This window comes from Artemia franciscana, chromosome 4 (genome assembly GCF_032884065.1).
Source record: "Artemia franciscana chromosome 4, ASM3288406v1, whole genome shotgun sequence".
NCBI lineage: Eukaryota > Metazoa > Arthropoda > Branchiopoda > Anostraca > Artemiidae > Artemia > Artemia franciscana.
This window is the reverse complement of record NC_088866.1, coordinates 26721634-26745398: the sequence shown is the minus strand read 5'-3', so window position 1 is coordinate 26745398 and position 23765 is coordinate 26721634. Positions and strand designations below refer to the sequence as shown.

The 23765-nt window shown below is 35.5% G+C and overlaps 1 protein-coding gene across 1 annotated transcript in view; it reads right to left on the bottom strand.

Moving 5' to 3' along the window:
• Nucleotides 1–23765, bottom strand: part of LOC136026227 (inhibin beta chain-like) — a 68246-nt gene that overhangs the window by 21012 nt on the left and 23469 nt on the right. Inside the window, exon 2 of the mRNA XM_065702563.1 lies at nt 8664–8872. Within this exon, the coding sequence (XP_065558635.1) occupies nt 8664–8872 (209 nt within the window). The remainder of the gene's footprint in view (nt 1–8663; nt 8873–23765) is intronic.

The following is a 23765-nucleotide window of genomic DNA, read 5'->3' as shown; positions in this document are numbered from 1 at the left end:
TACTTCTTACATGAAAGGGGCTGCTTCCTCATCAACGCCCCGCTCTTTACACTAAAGTTTGACTCTTTCTCTTAACTCTACTTTTTAAAACAGTAAAATACTTTAGCGTAAAGAGCGGGTTGTTGATAAGGAAGCAGCCCCTTTCATATACGAAGTAATTTCTGTTCGTTTTGAGTTTTAATGTCGCTCCTTACTTTCCGTTAAAAAAACTTGTTTTTTAAAATTTAATTTCTGAATGTTTTTGAATCAATGCATGTTTTGAATTTGGCTCTCCGCAGATGAATAATTAAAACGAAATTTGCATATTTATTTTTTTTGCTATATGGCTTTCTCATAGTTTTGATTGAATGATTTTGAGAAAAAAGGAGCAGGGGAGGAGGCCTAGTTGCCCTCCGATTTTTTGGTTACTTATAAAGGCAACTAGAACTTTTAATTTTTTACGAATGTTTTTATTAGTAAAAGCTATACGTAACTTACAAATTAGCTTACGTAACGAACTTCTGTATTCTCATGTATTATTACGTATATGAGGGGGTTCACCCCCTCGTCAGTGCCTCGCTCTTTAAACTAAAGCTTAAATTTTTTCCCAGTTTCCTAAGAGATACCCCTGAATCACAAAAGCCGTAGAGTAAATAGTTGAAATTACTAAAAATACTTTAGCGTAAAGAGCGAGGTATTCGAAGGAGGTAAGCCCATCATATGCGTAATAATTTCTGTTCGTTTTAAGTTTCAATGCTACTCCTTACTTTCAGTTGAAAAAACTTTTCATATTTATTTTTTCATTTTTTTTAAATAATGCTAGAAACTCCTGCGCTCCCTTCTTGGAATTTTCCTCCTCTATGACGAATTCCTCCAAGGAAAATTACCCCAACATGTCCCCCTCTTTTCAACCCCCCAACCAAAAAATCACCCTGAAAACGTCTGTACACTTCCAAATGAGCATTACTATATGTAAGCACTGGTCAAAGTTTGTAACTTGTAGCCCCTCCCACGGGGACTGTGGGGGAGTGAGTCGTCCCCAAAGACACAGTTATGAGGTTTTTCGACTACGCTGAAAATGGCTATCTCAGAATTTTGATCCGGTTGCTTCGGGAAAATAATTAGCGTGGGAGGGGCCTAGTTGCCCTCCATTTTTTGGTCACTTAAAAAAGGCACTAGAACTTTCCATTTCCGTTAGAATGAGCCCTCTTGCAAGATTCTAGGACCACTGGGTCGATACGATCACCCCTGGGAAAAAAACAAATAAAACAAACAAATAAACACACATCCGTTATCTCCCTTCTCGCAAAAAATACAAAATTCCACACTTTTGTAGATAGAAGCTTGAAACTTCTACAGTAGGGTTCTCTGATACGCTGAATCTGATGCTGTGATTTTCGTTAAGATTCTGTGACTTTCAGGGGGTGTTTCTCCCTATTTTCTAAAAAAGGCAAATTTTCTCAGGCTCGTAACTTTTGATCAGTAAGACTAAACATGATGAAACTTATATATTTAAAATCAGCATTAAAATGCAATTCTTTTGATGTAGCTAGTGGTATCAAAATTCGATCTTTTAGAGTTTTGGTTACTATTGAGCCGGGTTGCTCCTTACTATATATATATATATATATATATATATATATATATATATATATATATATATATATATATATATATATATATATATATATATATATATATATATATATATATATATATATATATATATATACATTTCTAATTATTTTGGTTATCTCATACAATTTGACCCTCTGTCTGCCGAAATTGTTCAGCATCACAAAACGGTAGAAAACGTCAACTCCCTATGGACACAATCTGTTTTGTTACTTTAGCTCATTTTACTATGCACCTGATTTATTTGACGAAAAAACTACGGTTCAGTAACGGTTCAGTACGGTTCAGTAACGGTTCAGAATAACTACGGTTCAGTTGGAACTTGTATCCACAGCCCTTTGATATCTTATTAATTATTGCCTAAATAATTAAATAAAAACTAAATAAAAAATTAAACAAAAACTCTTAAAATCCAAAGTTCTTTGCACTTTTTATTAAAATTATCAAATTGAATGTTTGATCTATGATTGCCCCTACCCCTTCATGTGACATAAGTTCATGAAAACCTAGAAAGGGGGATAAAATGTATTTTAGAAAATCTAGGGAGGATTTTCTAGAGAAACCTAGGGAGGTATTGTCATTTTTCAATGACAATACCAAAAAAATGCATTAAAAAAGTGAACATACACCGAAAACAAGGTATTTCCCATAGTTTGAAGGTGGCAAAAAAAATAAAGGATGACATTACCCTTGCTCTTCAATTTAAACCATTGTCCCCCCCCCCCCCAGAATAAAAACCTTCGTAAATGTCTAATTCAAGGCGAGACGCCGTTGTTTCGGAAACAAAACTCCCTACCAAAAACATTCCCATTTTTGAACCTGCTTCGTTTAACCAAAATCAGTATTTACTCGTAGAGTAAACAGACGCGCCGATTAAGGAAGGGGAGGGGCAAGAACACTGCTGTTTATCTCTTGATTATGAAAAATATCTTTTTGATATTTTAATACAAAGTTGGCAAAATCCTCTACCCCTACTATTTTCTTGAATTGATGCACTGGCTGCGAAATCTTTAAACAAAGTACAAAAATAAAAATAACTTCTAAACATATTGCCATATTTTAAGCCAGAGCTTTATTGATAGGAATTTACTACTTTGTATGACATAATTTACAGTATAAGATACATGAAGTTTGGCAAAGACTCAATGACTATACTATTACAGATGGGTACAGGAAGTTACGGGGGAGTGGCTAGACAGGATACTTGATGGTTAGCTTGAGACATCATTCACACTGTAGGCAGCTATTTCTTTTTGCATGCGGTTAAGCCCCTTCTTAATATGTGTAATAAGGGTCGTAAGGGTTTACAGTTTAGGGGCTTGCATAAAGAATGCGGAAAGTAAATTTAGCTTATTTCACACACGATGTGCTTAAAAGAGACTGTGTTTTTTCTCTCCTGTATTGATCTACTTAAAATCAAACGTAAGAATATACAAAACAACGTTAGCTTTTTGGTGAAATGTTAGCATTATAATAATAATAATAATTTATTTATAACCCACAAAATACATAAAACTGTGGAGTAAACACACACAAAAAAAAACGATCATAAGCATATGATTCTACAACATAAATAAATTAACTCAATTCAAAGAATGGCCAAAGAGGGTCAAAAACACCAATCATTTGCTGAGTTTTAAGACATAGATCTACAAATAATTGTTTCAGTCGCGAGGGCGCATCAACGATGTCAAATTTAGAAACGACTATATGGTTCCGATACCACCGAGGCACACGCAGCAAATACTTACATTCCTTAAAATATCCTGAGCGTATTTTCTTTGTATCCTTCTTGCGATGGAGGAAAGTAAAACCAGAAAGAAAAAAAAACAGCAGGGGCACAAAAACCAGAATAAAGACGGCGGAGTCCTTTTCGGTTATACCGACCGCGATTGGGTGAAATTTTTCCACAACCAACCCGCATACTTTTCAGCACGCTGGACGCAATAGCTGAGCAAGTAGACGAAAGTGACATGGAAAAAGATAGACCCAACCATTTAATACTTGCTGAACATGGTATAGTTGAAGAACCCAAGCAAAGAGGTGATTCTGGCGGAGGACTCTCAAAACACTCACATTTGGCGGCATTAACTGAAAGGCCTACTGTGGATAGTACGGGTGAAAGCAGGTCAAATTTGGCAATTAAACTATGTTTTGTCCGGCTAAGAAACAGAACATCATCAGCATAAGCAACGTGACTGACAACGTAAGCAGCTTGACATGCCTAAATTATCATTGTAAAAAACTGACGGTTGAACACGTCGGAGACAGGAAGCTAAAAGACACTTACATATGCTCGGAGATAACACGGCACCTTGCCTAACGCTTTTTTTTTAACAGGAATATACTCCCCTACAGTACCATTCCACTTCATCCTAACTGAAGATTTACTCTAACTATTAGTGTTACAATTTGACACAACCATGCATTCCTCTCCTTCTGAACCATTCTGAACGAGTAAAATACCATTGCAACAATCCTAGAATGAACAAGAAAAATAGAAATATTTTAAATTTTAGCATAATTAGTGCCATTCTTTTGATTCACAAACTAAGACAAGCCACAAGACCAACTAAGATCATATTTACTATATGCTTTAAAACCAAAATCTGATCCTACGAAACGAAAGGTCGTAATCTCATGAGGGAGAGGCTCATCCAATTCAATAGACATATAACATACATCTTCAACTTAGCATAAGCAATAAAACACACATAAAAGAGAATCAAATACTGCACTAAAAAAAACCAACATCCAAACAACTCATAGCATTACCAGGGTAGTGGCAAACTCACTGATCATTCCTTTCGCCATGTATGCCTGCGAAATATGAACATTAAAAGTCGAGAACAAATGCAGAATCATGGCCTTCAAGATGAAATGTCTCCACCGTACAGCTGATGTAACTTCTCTAGGTAGAATATCTAACAAAGACCTTCAAAGGCAACTGAAGGGGGAAGCAAACATTCTCTAGAAATTTGACTCTAGCTGGCTGGGTCACATACAACAAATGAAAAAATCTCGTCTGTCAGAAGTAATCTTAGAAGGAAGGGCCTAAGGTAGCTGCCCACCTGGAAGACTCATGAAGAGATGGCAAGACAACTTCGGAGGTGACCTCCTGTGCATTCTCAAACAAGCTGACGACCAAGCATCACATAGGAAACTGATCCATTAGCGTATGAAGGAGATGACCTTAACGCAACCCATGAGAACATCCGGAGCATAAGTCAAGCAAAATAGAAAAAACGACTTTTTACTTATAATTGAAAGCATAAAGGATACTTCCGAACCATGAATGTCGGTAGTAGACTGTAGTATAAATCGCAGTTTATACTGTAGCTCTGACAAAGTCTGAACGTTGAAAGTTTGCTTCTTTGTCAGTGTGAAAAAATGTTAGAAAATTTTTACTAGTCTCCACACCAATTCCATAAATTGTCGGAGAAAGTTTGACGGGAACTATTTTCAAATTTCTTAAGACAACCTATATAAAATATTCAAAAATCCTTCAGATGTCAGCGAAAAATGGCTGTTCCTGCTACAAGTAACTCTACTTAGTGACGAGAGTTACGATCGAGAGTTACGAAAAGATATTATTATTATTACAAGAGTTACGAAGAGAGCAGCTGTGGCTACAAAGAATAAAATGTTTTAAGTTGACTGTAGTTCAATTATAATAAACGTAAAACATGGTCCTAAAGGAACTTGAAGCTAAACATCGGTCAACTCAGTAAATACAGCCATAGAGTAGCCATAATTGCAGTTCAAGAACAGCAATTAAAAAAACATTTTAACTCATTTTAATTTAGCACACAAAGCAAAACACAAGTCAACTCGTTAGATGAAACAAAATCAGTAAAAACAGCAACAGTTATATCTTAGGAACAGTGGCCCCCCTCCCGCCCTTAAAAAGAAAACAGTTCAATATATGTAACTTAACACATCCAATGCAACCTCAAATCAGCAGACGCTATTCAAGAACTTCATCGCAAAAAGTAAAAGGAGAAAACATGCACTCTTCCTTTTCCAAGATATTCACAATCAGATATTGTTAACGTAAAAATTCGCAAATAAGAATAAGCTAGTGTTAAAGTCTAGATTCTATTATTAATTTAGTCTAGAATCTAGACTAGAGCAAGCTAGAGCCAGAGGCTTAGTTCAGTTTGCTTAAACTTTTCTGAAATCAATTAGTCAATCGACGGTTTCACAAACTCTTGATTCAGGCATCGTTTTCAAGAAAAATCATAAATTATTTGAAATTGAGCTAAGAAATAGTAAGAAAACTCCAAATTATGTTAAATTTTATTTACATTGAATGTTACTGAACAAAATTTAGTTATTTTTGAAGAAAATCAGGCTAGAGTTACAGGAAGCTTAATATAATTTTCAAATTTTGAGCACATGGAATTCTGTTTCTTCTTAAAGAATAGTGTAAATTACAACGACATTTGAGAGAACTTGTAGGAATGTCTATTAGAGAGCTTTATCATCAGTTCTAAACTGCATCAAAAAGACCTAAATAGTGAACAGAGGTTGAAAAAATGTATTGGGGTTACGGGGTGGAATTGATCTGTGCTTCGTAATATGGGAACTGGAGTTAAGTCTTTGCTGGAGAAACCACTACAGGGCCGAGAATTTGATTCGACCGATGAAAATATTCGATCAAAATAACCAAGATCTAAACGATCAACATAACCAATGATCAAGACCTAAAATAACATGTCAAGAAGAAGAACGAACTTCAATTCTTTCTTTTATAGAGGGCACTCTCATAGCCGATGGACTGTTATAACTAGATGAGGCTGAATACGTTGAAAATTGTCAATCTGAGCTAGCTCAGCTGCAAACAGAAGCAACTGTCCAACACTTGTATTCAGTGGTCTGTGTCCTAAAAGCTATAGAACACACAATTTGAAAAAACTCAGCGGAAAGTGATTTGACTCTATCCAATTTTAACCTTATTTTGTCTGCTCGTCAGTGGAAATAGAAGATATTCAAAAACGTGCTGCAAAAATAACACTGAGACCCTTCTAGAGTAACTACAAAAGTGCCCTGGAGTTTTTGAACTTGCCTCCATCGTTCGGTCGACGACATCATCAAAAAGGAACTTCGGAAAAGCGAAATTATTAAACGTAAAGTATGGTTTACGTTTCCTTCCTTCCGCATCGATCAGCAAACTTCCCAGACATCAGAACTAGCTACAACCACACCCGATGAAGAGGTTTACAAACTCCTCTGGGCCGTATTTTGTTAGTGCATCAAATGGGGGTGGGTGGGTGGTTGGTGAAGGTGGTTATAATTCCTGGACCCCTTTAGATTTTTGCCCCAGCCTGAATTATGAAAAAACATCTTTTCTGGAGTATTTTCATTGAAAACCACCTCTTTTTCGCAATGACACAAAAAATTGGAAACAACAATATACGACAACAGGAAAACAAGCGACCCTCTTCTTTGCGTAAGTGAAAGTAATATCGTTTTTGAGTGCTACGATAGCTACAACCTAATGCGAATAAATAATAAATGAGGCATGCTCCAGATTACAGTAAGAAGATAGTAGACAAAAGCGAGATTAAGGGCTAATTCATCAACGTCTTCCTTTAGTATTTAAACTAACCAGCTAAAATTGCCATTGCTAATTAAGTTACAAATGGCTAATAACTTATATTGTCCCTACTTATTAGAAGTGAACTTGTGCGGTCTGGCATACAATCAATAAATGCAAGTGATTGCTGTTACTAACTACGGGGGGTGCGGCTGGAGAGCTGATTGCATAAATTTGCACTTTCAGATTTGAGAAGTTGGCAACTAATAAGCTATTCAGAGCTCAATTTACTAATAATTCCTAACGAACGATGTAAATAATTTACTCGTTGACTAGGATAGGCTCTTCCGACAAAAGTGTTTGCAACGAGATGCAATTAGGACCATACCTTCCATCTCTAGCGAATAAGAGAATTCAAAGCCCCCCTTCTGCATCTCCATTACCAGGACACACACACAATCCTTTAAATTTTTCTTGTATTAGCAGCAGGGTTGTGTACAGAATTTTTTCGGAATGGGGGAGGGTTCAAAAGGTTTTTTTTTTGGGGGGGGGGACAAAAACTTTAAAATCGCATAAAAAACATGTTTATATTCATTTTTGCTACATTTTTGCGAGTCGGACAAACATTATGGGGGGGGGGTCAAACCATCTAGCCTCCTGGATACGGCCTTGATCAGCACCCAACATCAGAGGGTAATTAGCGTATTGCAAGAGAATGTGCCAAATAAATTAGCACTACTAAACTTAGGAGACTTCCAGTCAACCTGAGGTTTTAAGTCCACAGCTGTAAGGCCTACACTACAATTTACTCAAAATAGAAACTACCCGGTAAAATCTAATATTTGTAGGAATTTTGTTCTTATGGATTTTGTATTTTATTATGTATTTTTGTCAGAAAAATTGAACTGTACCGGCCGAAGAAATAACGGCATTACTCTTCCTCCCCCCCCCCCGCACACCATATGAATCAAGTATAAACAGGGCAGATTAATATCTGCTCATCCAAGTTTCAATCTCACTTTTTCCTATCATTCAGAATACTACTAGACCTTCTTTTGTAGTTAAAAATTTTGTCCCTTGTGTATGGAATATAATTCACGTTAAAATAATAATTTTGAGTCATGTGGCAGCTTTCAAGGCTACAGCGAACAGACTTCCTTGCAAAATATTAGTAGTCATGTGTATGGTTTATTTAGGTAGAATGCTTGTTGTATATTTATGAATCAGTTTAAAATAACTCTGTAAAATGTAAAAAAGTAAACAGTCTAAAATAGTCGAACAATAGTAAAAACAGTGTTACAGAATGTAAAAGCTAAGAAAGACTGCCACAAGCTGCCAGCAAGCCCTTTGGGGCTTTCTTAGCTGGTGCTACAAAATATTTTGTATATATTTTTCAAGTAAAATGATCTTATTAAAACTTATTTCTAAAATCCTCTCAAGAAACAAATACAAAAGATAAGCCTACGTGGAATAAACTTACAAAAGAGAGCCTTACATAAATGGAACTTACATTGCCAGATGTCAGTCTTTTTGTTTCATTTGAGCTTAATATCTTGAATACATAGAGCGACATCTTTTCATGATGTTTTGCTGCCTTTTTTTGACCCTTGAGACTGAATTGCAGATCAACCCATAAAGTAGCAGACTTCACACGCAGACTAGAATCTACATCTTGGGGTTGGCTGAATTCTAGTAACGTTTGTCCACCATAGTCAGCACCTGGAAAAGTAAGTGTACATTATACTGAAATAAGTTGTTGATTAAACAGTGGATTGACTAACTTTATAGCACGCCTTACAATAAGATTTGAATAAATATTTTGTGCTGGTTGAATTCTAATGGAGCTTTTCCACTGTAATCGGCCCCTAGAAAATTTAAATTGAATTTTGCTGAACTAAGTTGCTGATCAAACAGTTCGTGATAACGAACTGTAGTAAGGAGCGACCCGGCTCAATAGTAAACGAAACTCTAAATAACGGAATTTTGATACTAAAATATACATCAAAAGAATCGGATTTTCATGTTGATTTTAAATATATAAGTTTCATCAAATTTGGTCTTTGTAATCAAAAGTTACGAGCCTGAGAAAATTTGTCTTATTTTAGAAAATAGGGGAAAACACCCCCTAAAAGTCACAGAATCTTAACGAAAATCACACCATCGCATTCACCATATCAGAGAACCCTATAGCAAAATTTTCAAGCTCCTATCTACAAAAATGTGGAATTTCGCATTTTTTGCCAGAAGACAAATCACGGGTGCGTGTTTATTTATTTTTTTTTTGTTTTGTTTTGTTTTTTTTCCCAGGGGTCATCGTACCGACCAAGTGGTCCTAGAATGTTGCAAGAGGGCTGATTATAACGGAAATGAAAAGTTCTAGTGCCCTTTTTAAGTGACCAAAAAAATTGGAGGGCACCTAGGCCCCCTCCCATGCTCATTTTTCTCCAAAGTCAACAGATCAAAATTTTGAGATAGCCATTCTGTTCCACATAGTCAAAAACCATAATAACTATGTCTTTGGGAATGACTTACTCCCCCACAGTCCCTGGAGGAGGGGCTGAAAGTTACAAACTTCGACCAGTGTTTACATATAATAATGGTTATTAGGAAGTGTACAGTCGTTTTCAGGGGATTTTTTTTGGTTTTGGGGGTGGGGTTGAGGGGAGGGGGCTATATGGGAGGATCATTCCTCGAAGAAATATGTCATGGGGGAACAGAAATTCAATGAAAAGGGCGCAGGATTTTCTGAAATTAGTACAAAAAAACAATGAAAAAATAAACATGGAAAAGTTCTTTCAATTTAAAGTAAGGAGTACCATTGAAACTTAAAACGAACAGAGAATATTACGCATATGAGGGGTTCTAAAAATACTTTAGCATAAAGAGCGAGGTATTTAGGAGGAGATGAATACCTCGCTCTTTATGCTATAGTATTTTTAGTAATTTCAACTATTTATTCTACGGCCTTTCTGATTCAGGGGTCATTCTTAAAGAATCGGCACAAAACTTACGATTTAGTGTAAAGAGCGAGGTATTAACGAGGGTACAAACCCCCTCATATACATAATAAAAATTCAAGAATATAAAAGTTTGTTACGTAAGTTAATTCTTAAGTTACGTATATTTTTTACTAATAAAAAAAATTCGTTAAAAATTACAATTTATAGTTGCCTTTTTGTGTAACCGAAAAATTGCATGGCAACTAGGTTTCCTTCCCCATCCCATATTTCTCAAAATCGTCTGATCAGAACTAAGAGAAAGCCATTTAGCCAAAAAAGGAATTAAAATGTAAATTTCATTTTAATAATTTATGTGCGGAGAGCCAAAATCAAACATGCATTAATTCAAAAACACTCAGAAATTACATAAAAAAAACTAGTTTTTCTAACTGAAAGTAAGGAGCGACTTTAAAACTTAAAACGAACAGAAAATACTCCGTATATGAAATGGGTTGTCCCCTCCGCAATCCTTCGCTCTTTACGCTAGAGTTTGACTCTTTACCACAATTCTGCTTTTTAAAACAATTAAAAGCTTTAGCATAAAGAGCGAAGGATTGCGGAGGGGACAACCCATTTCATATACGGAGTAATTTCTGTTCGTTTTAAGTTTTAATGTCGCTCCTTACTTTCAGTTAGAAAAACTAATTATTTTTTTATGTAATTAAGATTCAGATCCACTCAAGAAGTAGCAGAAATTACACACATACTTGAATATAAATTTTGTGTTTGCTGAATTATAATGATGTTTGTTTACCATAATACCCGCCACGTCTACCCCCCTCCTGTATCCCCCGCTGGAAAATTGAATTGATGTTTCGCTGGACCACCTTGCAGACCGACCCATAACAGACATTACGCAAAAAGTCGAAGCTATAGCTTTTGTGCTTCAGTGTGTACCCTACTAATGAAGTTGTCAACCCCTTGAAATTTTCAAACTAGTATATCTTATGAAGGAATTTTTGTACCAAGAAATGGATGACATACACTTTGATCAGCTCATCAAGAGCTATCAATTACCGTCGAAGAAAAAATTATATCTGTCCTAGTTCAAAAGTTGATTTTTTTTTTTGCCGTAGGCCAATTTTCTAACGTCACCACTTAGAAAGGAGCAAAGGATAAGCTCCAATTTCTTTAGCAATGACAGAACGTCTAAAGTTTAAGAGGTACATCTGATAACATTTCTCTACCTCAATCCCAAGTCCGAAGAAACAAATGATAAACCCAGCCAAAATCACGGCAGCACTTTCGGACCCGTGGGAAAATGCCGCTTTTTGCTTCTGTAAATTTTTCTACTTATCACTCAAAGAAGATATATTGGCTGTGGGGCCGGGCAACTGCCACATATATTTAACACTTATCTCCATCTTCAATTTGAAAGTGGTGCCCGCCTGCTTGCCCGCTAGAGCGGAGTTTTCCAATCGAAAGCAGAAACATGGTTTGATGAAACGAAACCTTGGGTGCACAACTTCAGATACTCCTCTCTGACATAGGCTACATAACTCCACTTCACTTCGCACACCGTATGCTATGGCTCGTGGACAAGCAAAAACCATCCTTTTTGGCCCCAGGCAAGAGTTCTGCGGAGCTTTCCAAAATGTAATGCCATATTCATCAATCCGGCCTGAGGTCCACATTTTCCGTAAAAACCGCACAGGTTGGACCCTTACCAGTTTCTAGGAATAAGCCGACATCGGCGGCATAGGAAAAAAAAAACGGGACAAAACCAAAGTGTTACTCTCGCAACACAACAAGGAGATCAATGTATATCTGGGGTGTTGTTCGGTTCAGTTTATATCTGACTCTTTAAAGTCGATTATTTTAGACTTTGAGGTTAGCGTATGCTGCGGTGTGGTATTGAAAACAGCTTATTTTTGACAAACTGGATGTACCAAGTATCTCTTGATTTAGTCCGAATCCCCCAACATTCCCTGAAAGTTTCAAATTAGTGTCCTTAGCCGTTCGTACAATATTGTAGATACACGCTTTTGACTAACTCAATGAATATAATGTCTTGTTATTTACTTCGACATCCCCCTCAACACTCCAAGAAAGTTTCAATTAAATACCCTTAGCCGTTGCTAAGATACTGCATATGTGCCCTTTTGACAACCTGAATGCGCACAATATCTTTTGATTTAGTTCAAATTCCCCGTGTTTCAGCTTAATACTATTAGCCGTTTCTGAGATATTACAGATATGCCCTTTTGACAGCCTGGCTGCATATAGTGTCTTTGATTTCGTTCAATATCAACCCCCCCCCCCCACAACGTCCTATGAAAGTTCAACAAAATGCACTTAGCTGCTCCTGAGCTGTTCCGGATATGATTTTTTGACAAACTGGTTACAGGCGTTTTTTTTTTTTTAATTTAGTTCAAGACCTACTGGAAACTTAGCTTAGTATCCGTCGCAATTCCTGAGCTATTACAGATGCACCGTTTTGACAACGTTGATCCAAATAGCGTCCTTAATTTCTTTCAACATCCTCTACAAATTCTTATGAAAATTACAACTAAATACGCTTCGCTCTTCCGACGGTAATGCAAATAAATCATTTTGACAGCCTGGATGCGCGTACCGTTTTCCAATTTAGTTCAACTTTGCCCTCAAAATTACCCCAAAATTCAAACTTAATACCCATAGCCATAACTGAGATATTACATATGCGCCCTTAAGACAACCTGGATGCACAAACAGACTTTCATTTAGTTCAATATCCCAAATTTCATCTTAGTACCATTAGAGGTATTACATTTTTGCATTTTTTGCATAGCCTCTGAGATATTGCAGATACTTCCTTTTGACAACTCGAATACACATTGTGTCGTTCATTTGCTTCAACATCTCCCACAAATTCTCTGAAAGTTACAACTCAATACATTAGGCTGTTTCTGTGACACTTACAAACACCCCTTTTTAATAAGTGGGATGCACGTAATGTCTTCTGATTTAGCTCAGCATCCCCTGAAAGTTTCCAATCAAAAGTCATAAGCCTGAGAAAATTTGCCTGATTTTCGAAAAGAGGGGTAACACCCCTTAAAAAACAAAGAATCTTAATGGAAATCCCACAATGATATTCAGCGTATCAGAGAACCCTACTCTAGAGGTTTCAAGCACTTATCTGCAAAATGTGCAATTTCGTATATTTTACCAGAAGAAGGAAAGATCATGGATGCGTGTTTACTTGTTTGTTTATTTTTTTCCAGGGTGATCGTATAGACCAAATGGTCCCAGAATATTGGGAGAGATTTCATTCAAAATGAAATTGAGAGTTCTAGTGCCCTTTTTAAGTGACAAAGAAGATCGGAGGACAATTGGTCCCCCTCCCAAGCCCCCTTTTCTCAAAATCGTTCGATAAAAATTTTGAGATAGACATTTGGTTCAACATAGCATAAGGCTTATAAATTATGCGTTTAGAGACCCCCCACAGCCCCTTGGGAAAGGTTATAAAATTTGCTCGTTGTTTACGCATATTATTTGTTAATTGGAGGTATGTCTATATTTTTTTGGGTGGGGGGTGAATTTTTTGCTGGAGGCTTTTCCCACGAGGAGAATTTTACATGAAGAGGGTAGTTTCTAGGGGATGAACCTTTCAGGGGAAATTCTACAGTAGGAGAATTTGCCAGAACTCCTATACGAAATTCTTTTTACATGTTTCGTTTTCTCTTAGTCGACTCAATTTTACGCGTAGAGATGTTGAGGATAATTTTCCTTGGTAAGTTTTCACCGGTATTGAATTGTCTAGAGAATATTTACTCAGGGAGGGGATTTTTCTGCGGAGGTAGAGCCAGATTTTCTGGCATTATTTAAAAAAACGATGAAAAATTAAATGAAAAAGAACCATTTTTGTTCAACTGAAAGTAAGGAGCAAGATTAAAACTTAAGACGTACAACAGAAATTACTACTTATACAAGAGGAGTTGCCCCCTCCTCAACACTTCACTCTTCACTTTAAAGTTTGAATGTTGTCCTAATTCCTTAAGAACGACTTCTGAAATCCGATTAGAGCAGTAAGAAGTTAAAAAAAAAAAAATACTAAAACACTTTAGCACGTAGAGGGAGGTGTGAGGAGAGGGTAAAACCTCTCATATACGTAAAAATTTTTGTTCTTTTTAAGTTTTAGTGTTGATCCTTTTAGTTGAAAAGGCTTGTTTTTTTTTATTTAATATAGATTAAAATTCTAATGGATAAATAAAAGGAAAAGTTGGTTAAAATGAAAGTGAGGAATAACATTACAATTGAAATAGAAAAGAAATTATGGCGTATACGAAGGGGACTATCCCTATAGCCTACAATCCCTCGCTCGTTCTACTAAAGTTTTGAGTTGAGTGATGCCATTTGAGTGATTTCAACCATCTTCGTGTTTCGTTTTTCTAAATCAAAGGTTTAATGCCAATCTTGAAACAAATTTGTGCAATTATCGCTTTTAGTGACGATAAAAAAAAGGAACAATTAAAGAATCGAACAAAGCGGCGAAAATATTTGGCAGAAAAATTTGTGAAATTTGAATCAGTAGAGGCCATTCTAGAGGCTATTTTTATGGTCTTTCTGAATATAATGATCCGTTTTCTCGCAAATTCAAGTATAAGCCCTTTTATGATCCTTGGAAATAATAATACTATTCTATATTTTTTAAAAACAGTTTTGTATATGGTGCCCCATTAATGGTCGTCGGCCCTGCCTAATCGATTAGCTGCCTTATCTCTTAGAAGTCACTCCATGCCCACTTTTTATGGAGCTCCAGATCTGGAACAATAGTGAACTTAGTTTTTTCATACAGAAAAATGAAAAAAAGTAAATTTAAAAGACAGTATAAAAAAAACATGCTCGTGTCCAATGCCCATACCCCATAAAACAAAAAGTTTTTTAGTGCTTTCAAAAAGCTTGTTATTCCAATTCAACGGCCCTTGTATTACAGGCTTTTTCTTAAATTAATGGGACTAATAGTCAATTATTAGCATGAAGAGCAAGGGACTGAGGAGGGGGCAGCCCGCTTCTCATTTGGAATATAAACAGATCATTCCAAAATCCCTTCTTTCCTCCTTCTGTTTATTCATCTTAATTTCTCTTAGGATGCGCAGTTTTACATGCGGGGGCAATTTTACAGGGTGAAGTTGTAGGAAGGGGGCTTTTCTGAGGAATTGTTTCACAAGGGGATGAGAGATTTTCTGGGAGTCAGAATTTTTGGGGTAGAGCTTTCCATGGGAGAATACGCTGGAACCCATTAATGCCAATGGATTGACTTGAGCTGGTAATGACAGAGGAAGTACGGTCACTTTGCAAATACCTTTTTATCTGATATACATAGTAACTTTCGATAAATGTCTCTAATTTTCATTCATTATTTGCAAATAACAGTATTTTACCGTTATAGCGGATACGACTTTAGTAAATGTCCCCCCCCCCAAAAAAAAAGCAGTTTCATTAGCAAAAAACGGGTTTATTTACTCGCAGCCAGGTAAATCAAACTCATAAAAGAAAATTGCTATTAAAAAAAGCAGATATTGTCTCTATATGTTTCTCTACATTCATAGAAAATGAAAAACTAGTATTTTACTGAAAAACCGTCTTGCTTCAGTTTTTTCTTATACCAGAGGTTATCGGCATCATGGTCAGTGAAAGACTATTGAAAGCCTTACAATTTAATATTTTATTTTTCTTCAAGATACTTATGGACTTTTCAATTCCCAAGAGACCACCCTTTTTTTCACGTCAATTGTGTTTTCAGTTTAGCACTAGTTTTAAACAAACAAAGGGAAATATCGCAAGCTGAGTTTTTTTTTAGCTAGTTTTGTAGAATTATCTTGCATGATCTATTAAGCAGAATTTGTTTTCGCTTTAAAATCCAACTTCGCTTAAAAAAAAAATATTTTTGTTTAAATTGCTTTAAATAATATACAAGAAATTGCTAAATGTAAGATGAAGCCTGGAAATATCTAAAAAACATCTAAATTCTAATTGATGGTCATCCAGTCATTGGGGATAGAGTGTGATTATGTGCATGTCAAAATTTTGTGGCGTTGTTCACAAATCTTATAATTATTCGTTATATATTTTTGGTGCCATGCCTTTAGCGTTTTAGTGCTTATTGACACCGATTTACCACTAAGTACCTCCTACCCGCTTAGCCTATTCCCCCTTACGTTCTATTAAACCCTTCAACGTTTTCTACCTAAAAACAAAATGTTTACAGCATATAAAGTGGCCCCAGGCATTTTAATGGGGTGGTGGTGGTAAATTACATTCCCAGACTCCCCCTTCACTTTTTTCGGAAAAATATCTGTTTTGGTTTTTGTATTGAAAAAAAGCGGTCAGTAACAAATCGGTACAATGTCTCGGTGTTGATAAAAAGAACGTTTTGCCCTCCACCCTATACTTTCATAAATGAATTCCCCTCAGTCGCTCTATCGGAGTTCAAGGTAAACCAACATCATCCCAGGACACTTACTACGGGTTAAATAGTAGTATCCAAATTTAACTAAATAAATACACATTATCTAAATTAGGGTTCAAGTGCAAGAATTTATGAATTTTATCCCCCTCCAACAAACAACCTCTTACAGCCCCCTCTTCCTCAAACCTCCCTAACGCACCCACTGCCTTCTCCTGAACCTCTTACAACTCTCTACATGTATTGATGATATGTGGCTTTATTTCCTCAGAAGCTGAAAGTTTTTGTACTAGTTTCTAAATAATTTTAAACCATCTAAAAAATACCGTTAGTGCATTTTCATTTTAACTAAGCTAATCGACGACGTAGTTCTATTTTTACCAAGTACTCCTTTCCCAGCCAATCGAGTCTATCAAGTAAATAGCTTGTTATATTGGAAGCAATATACCGCCTTTTAAATGATCAAAGCGGAATCCTACATAAGGACTTTCGACAGTCTTTGAACGGCACCATTAGCGGTTAATTAATCGCTCAATAAAACGTGCTGTTGACGCACTTCTGTTTTTACCGAGTGTTATTTTCTTCACACTTCCCGGTCAGTCAAGTCTTTTAAGTTTATGGTTGATAATATTTTAAGTGACAAATCATGTAAGAAATATTCACAAGGTCGTAAAAACTGTGCTTCCGAACATAAAAAACATTATTTCCACTGTTTTAAATGACAACATTTAAAGTGTTACCATAAAATCTCTAACAATAGCAAACCATTGGTATTTTATAGCCGCTTTTCAGTTTTATTCCTTTATCACTAAAGTCGAATGCAAAATTCCTCAGCAACTGATTTCAATATATTGACATTTAAATTGACACACACAGTGGCGTCAATTCATGGAAATGTAATGAGGGGGGAAATGATTTTTCATTTATTTTACGAACATTCATATAGATACCTTTTCCAAGATCCGAGAGGGAGTATGGCATTTTGTTGTTTTTCTCGATTTCTAATGAGAATTATGATATATTTATTAAACCTAAGGGGTGATTTTCTTCCCCCTTCCCCTTCTTTGTTCTACAGAAACATAAAGCTCTTATTTTGACATGGACACAAAATATAGGAAAGGAGTCATTTAGGTTTAAGTTTCTCAAATTTGTTTGTCTTTTTGTCTTTTTTTTTAGAATGATCTTAACATTCTTATACTGAGATTTGTATCGATTTCTTCTGTGATCTTGCCTTATGTGAAGGTTTGTGTATCTACAAAGGCTCCTAAACTCCGCTAGACATTTTTTCAAATTCAGAAGAGTCTTCCAATAGACAACAAAAATCAGATTTACATCAATCATTTTGAAGTTATTACGTGTAGGGCATACCGAAAGGGGCCTAGGCGCTCAGTCCCTCTAAAACCATAAATTTCCGCGAATCCAAACTAACGAAAAATTAAATTTTTATTATTACCCTCCCTCCAAAAATTTTAGCGAAATTTAATTATGGTGGTTTCTATAGAAAAGTAAAAATATAAGCTTATACGAAGAGGAAGTGGGCATTTAGAAATAAGGCGAAAATACACAAATTGTACTGAAACTGGAAGGCAATTATTAGAAACTTTTCAAATATCTTGGAATTTTGGCAATCAGCGAGGGCACGTAGTCAACTTGAACCTTAAACAACTTGAACCAGCTCATCTATGAACCTGTATACCTTCGGTATTCAATAAGCCTTTGTTCTCACCGCTGTTGAATGATTCAACACAAATTAGATATTGGTATTTTGTAAGTAGACGAAATTAAATGTATTAATTAATTTTGTAAAGTAGACGAAATCTCGTGTTTTTTTCTTTTTTTTGTCGAAATTATTTTTTGCAGCTACTGCTTTTTTTCACTACGGCTAGCCAACTTTTTTTTTATATTAGGGTGTTTATACATCAGCTTTGCAACAACTAATTTGCTGGTTTTATAATTACTGTATTTTCGGGCAGTTTCACCCAACTAATCAGTTACCTTCTATCTTGTTTTACAACAATCTTTAAAGACTATAAAATTGTAGCTGTCGCTTCCTTCCACGTTGAGAAATAATTACTATTAGGCAATTTGTATAATAATAGTATTTTCAAAAGTGGCGAGATATTAAGGCGTAGTCCTTAAAATAATCCTTGAAATAGACATGTTTGCTATTCTTAGCCGCCTATATTTATAGCCTCAGTTACTTAGGCTCAAACTAGCTTGCAACATATTTCGCCTAGACTGTCGGAATACGGTAACAAAGATGTTTTTTTGACAAGATTTTTTTTTTCACTGAATTATGATCTAGATTATGCACGGGGGGGGGGGTTAAAGTCAGTGGTACCTCAGGATCGTAGAAATTTTATATATATATATATATATATATATATATATATATATATATATATATATATATATATATATATATATATATATATATATATATATATATATATATATATATATATATATATATATGCAACTTGTTCAGAAGAGACCACCAGATTTCCTTAGATAATTTTTGCTGGTCCAGTCTTTGGGGGCAGAGCCACCAGCTAAGTCTTACCATGGCGGAGAGAGTAGCAGAGGTGAGTCAAATGAAGTCAAAGTATATTTGGTGTCCATATACACCTGGTGCAGCCGTGTTCGAAATATGTGGTGACTTCCAGAACGTAAATATTCTACTAAATCAACTAAAAAGAATGCAATAAACCATGCATTTCTGTTTAATGAATATTCACTTGCGTTGGTGAAGGATCCAAAATACCGCCTTGCGTCAACACCTTGGAAAATCTACCTATTTACCTTGGAAATTGAGCTTATGTGTCCACATTTGTCAGCATACTGGATGATTTTGTCTATACATTCTCCAAATCCCTCCTCCAAACTTAAAACTCAAGCTGCATCCCTGTATACAGTGGGCCTAGCATGAATTCGTTAGCAAGAGATCGTATGATATGAATGCAAAGTTTCACATTAATATGTGAATGATTATAATTCAAAGTCCCGCTGCTGAAATTTGGGTTTTGGAAAATAATAATTTATATTTAGCCAACTAAAATACACGACAAGTGGAGTAAATAAAAGATAATGAACGAAAAATAACACAAGTATACAAGAGATAAAACATATACAACACCACCATACTCAACTAACCAAAGAGCCTCTAAAAGACAACCTACCTATAAAGCGAAAACAGGTGAAAACTGACGAATAAATAAACGAACTAAAGGGTGGAAGAGTCCCAGAGAAAAAAAATAATCCTTTTTCATAATCGATTTCAATAAATATCTTACGCTTCTTTCAATCAGATTGCCATGTATTTTTGTTTATGTAACTAAACCTGCTTCTTTGATTATAATTATTTTCTTATTTGCCAAAATTTTCTTATTTATCTGAAAATATTCACTATTTCGTTTGCGTGCTCAGAACCTCTTGATCCGAAATTGACAAAAAATAAGCTTTTTCAGCTGAAAGTAAGCAGCAACATTAAAACTTAAAACGAACATAAATTATTCCGTATAGGAGGGGGTTCGCCCTCTCTTCAATACCTTGCTCTTTACTCTAAAGTAGTTTTAGTACTGTCAAAAGAGTTATTTATTCTAATTAATTAGCTTTTGTGATACAGGGGTTCTTCTTTGAGAATTGGAAAAAAATTCGAACTTTATTTTGGAACAAAATTTAAACTTGTTTGTTTTATTTAATTTCTTATCGTTTTTTTAAATAATGCTGGGAAAACCAGCCCCCTCCTCCTTCATGGAAAACTCTCTTCCCCTACGATAAATTCCTCCATGGTAAGATCCTCCCCCTTAACCCCCTCCTCCAGAGCTCCCCTTCCCACCCCCAACCAAAAAAATCCCTTCGAAAACAAATGTTAAACTTTCTAATAACCAATACTATATGTAAACACTGGGCAAAACCCATAACTTACAGCACTCCCCTTGGGACTGTTGGGAATCAAGTCGTGCTCAGAGACATAGTTATTAGATTTTCTGACTATGCTGAACAAAATGGCTATCTTATAATTTTGATCCGGTAATTTTGGTAAAATTAGCGTGGGAGGGGGGCTAGTCACCCTCCAATTATTTCGGTCACTTAATAAGAGCAATAGACCTTTTAATTTCCGTTCAAATAAGCCCTCTCGCGACATTCTAGGAATGCTGGGTCGATACGATTATCCCTGGGAAAAAAACCAAATAAGGACGCATTCGTGATCTCTCTTCTGGCAAAAAATACGCAATTCCACATTTTTGCAGATAGGAGCTTGAAACTTCTACAGCAGAGTTTTCTGATACACTGAATCTGATGGTGTGATTTTCATTAAAATTCTATAGCTTCTAGGTGGTGTTTCTCCTTTTTTTAAAAATCCAAATTTTCTCGGGCTCGTAAAATTTGATAGGCAAGATTAAACTTATTGAAACTTATATATTTGAAATCAGCATGTAACTTAGGTTCTTTTGATATATCAATTGGTATCAAAATGGTTATCTATGACTTTAAGAGGGTTTTTACCCCTTTTTCGAAAATAAGGCAAATTCTTTCAGGCTTGTAACTTTTGAAAGGTTGACTAAACTTGATTAAACTTATATTTAAAATGATCATGAAAATCCGATTCTTTTGGCGCATCTATTGGTGTTAAAATTCTATTTTTTTAAGTTTCGGTTGCTATTGAGCCGTGTCGCTCGTTACTTACTGTTCGTTACCACGAACTAATTGAAAGACGACGAAAACAAAACAATTCTTGTAATGGGCAAATTTTGGATTCCAAATTATTGAGACTGTTCGGTGTGCAATAGACCAGGGAGAAACCTGTCAGTACGAATATGGGCAAAGAATGAGGGGATTTAAAATTTAATTTCCTTTCGAAGGGGAATTTATCAGCCAATTATATCTGTATCGTATCAGTGGGATGCCGATATATCGGTATCCGTATCGGACCGCACAATCCATATCATTCAGGCCATATATATATATATATATATATATATATATATATATATATATATATATATATATATATATATATATAGAATTGAAGAAAAATCAGGAATCCAATTTATGAATGAAAAGGACCTCCAAATACAGTTATACAGTTTTTGCTAGTGGGTGACTTAAAATTAAGAACAAAGGAAATGTGTGTGAAAATCAGAATAAATAAGCTAGAAACACGATTGCTGATGTTGTTAATATCTGCATGATTGTTAATTCATTACTGTGACTGTTGATGAGAATTGAATCAACATGTTGCTAATGTTTGTATTTTCACAGGCGACCAAAATTAAATAATAAATTTTGCTTATTTATTTTTACGGTTTATTGTGACAAAAGTAACAAAAATTGGTTACTCTCCTACCAAATTCTTAATTTTGAAAAACTAAGGAGAAAATACTAAGAAAAACATGTTTTTAGATATGAAAAGGCCTAAGATGCATCAAGGGGGACCAAAAATTTGTATTTTGATGTCCTTGGTTCTTTTCAAACAGTTCGTGGTAACGAACTGTAGTAAGGAGAGACCCTCCTCGATAGTAAACGAAACTCTGAAAAACGGAATTTTGATACTAATAGATGCATAAAAAGAATTAGATTTTTTATGCTGATTTAAAATATATAAATTTTATCAAATTTAGTCTTACTCGTCAAAAGTTACGGGCCTGAGAAAATTTGCCTTGTTTTGGAAAATAGGGGAAGCACCCCCTAAAAGTCATATAATCTTAACGAAAATCATACCATCGCATTCAGCGTATCAGAGAACTCGACTGTAGAAGTTTCAAGCTCCTATCTACAAAAATGTGAAACTCCGTATTTTTTGCAAGAAGACTGATCGCATTTGCGTGTTTATTTATTTGTTTGTTTTTTTTCAGAAGGGGTGATCGTATCGACCAAGTGGTCCTAGCATTGACTAGCATTGACGATATGACGAGAGGGCTCGTCATAATGGAAATTGAAAGTTCTAGTGCCATATTCAAGAGACCAAAAAACTGCAGGGCACCTAGGCCCCCTCCCACGCTCATTTCCCCCCCCCCCAAGTCAATGGATCAAAATTTTGAAATAGCTGTTTTGTTCAGCATAATCGAAAAAAATAACAACTATCTCTTTGGGGCTGACTTACTCCCCCATAGTCCCCGGGGGAGGGGCTGCAAGTTAAAAACTTCGACCACTGTTTAGATACAGTAATGGTCATTGGGAAGTGTACACCTGTTTTCAGGGGAATTTTTGTCGGGGGGGGGTTGAGGGAAGTGTTATACGTGGGAGGATCTTCCCTTGGAGGAACTTGTCATAGGGGAAGAAAAATTCCATAAGGGGGCACAGGAATTTCTAGAATTATTGTAAAAAAAACAATGAAAAAATAAATATGAAAAAGTTTTTCAACTAAAAGTAAGGAGCAGCATTAAAACTTAAACGAATAGAGATTATTACGCATATGAGGGGGTTCATCTCCTCCTTAATATCTCACTCTTTACGCTAAAGTATTTTTAGTAATTTCAATTATTTAATTTACGGTCTTTGTGATTCAGGGGTCATTCTTAAAGAACCGGGACAAATTTAAAGCTTTAGTGTAAAGAGCGAGGTGTTAACGAGGGGGCAAACCCCCTCATATACATAATAAGAACATACGAATATAGAAGTTCCTTATGTAATCTAATTCGTAACTTACGTATATTTTTTACTAATAAAAATGTTCGTTAACAATTAAAAAATCTAGTCGTCTTTTTAAGTGACCGAAAAATTGGAGGGCAACTAGGCCTCCTCTCCCATCCACTTTCCTCAAAATCGTCTGGTCAAAACTAAGAGAAAGCCATTTAGCAAAAGAAATTAATACGCATATTTCGTTTTAATTATTCATGTGCGAAGAGTCAAAATCAAACATGCATTAATTCAAAAATGTTCAGAAATTAAATAAAAAGACAAGTTCTTTTAAACTGAAAGTAAGGAGCGCCATTAAAACCTAAAACGAACAGAAATTACTCCGTATATGAAAGGGACTGTTCCCTCCTCAACAACCCGCTCTTTACGCTAAAGTTTTTTACTGTTTTAAAAATTAGTGTGGAGAGAAAAAGTCAAACTTTAGCGGAAACAGTGGGACGTTGGAGTGGGAACAGCCCCTTTCATACACGGAGTAATTTCTGTTCGTTTCAAGTTTTAAAGTCGCTCCTTACTTTCAGTTAAAAAACTTATTTTTTTAAATTTAATTCTTTAAGACTAGAGTGATGGTCTTCGAAACTTTTTG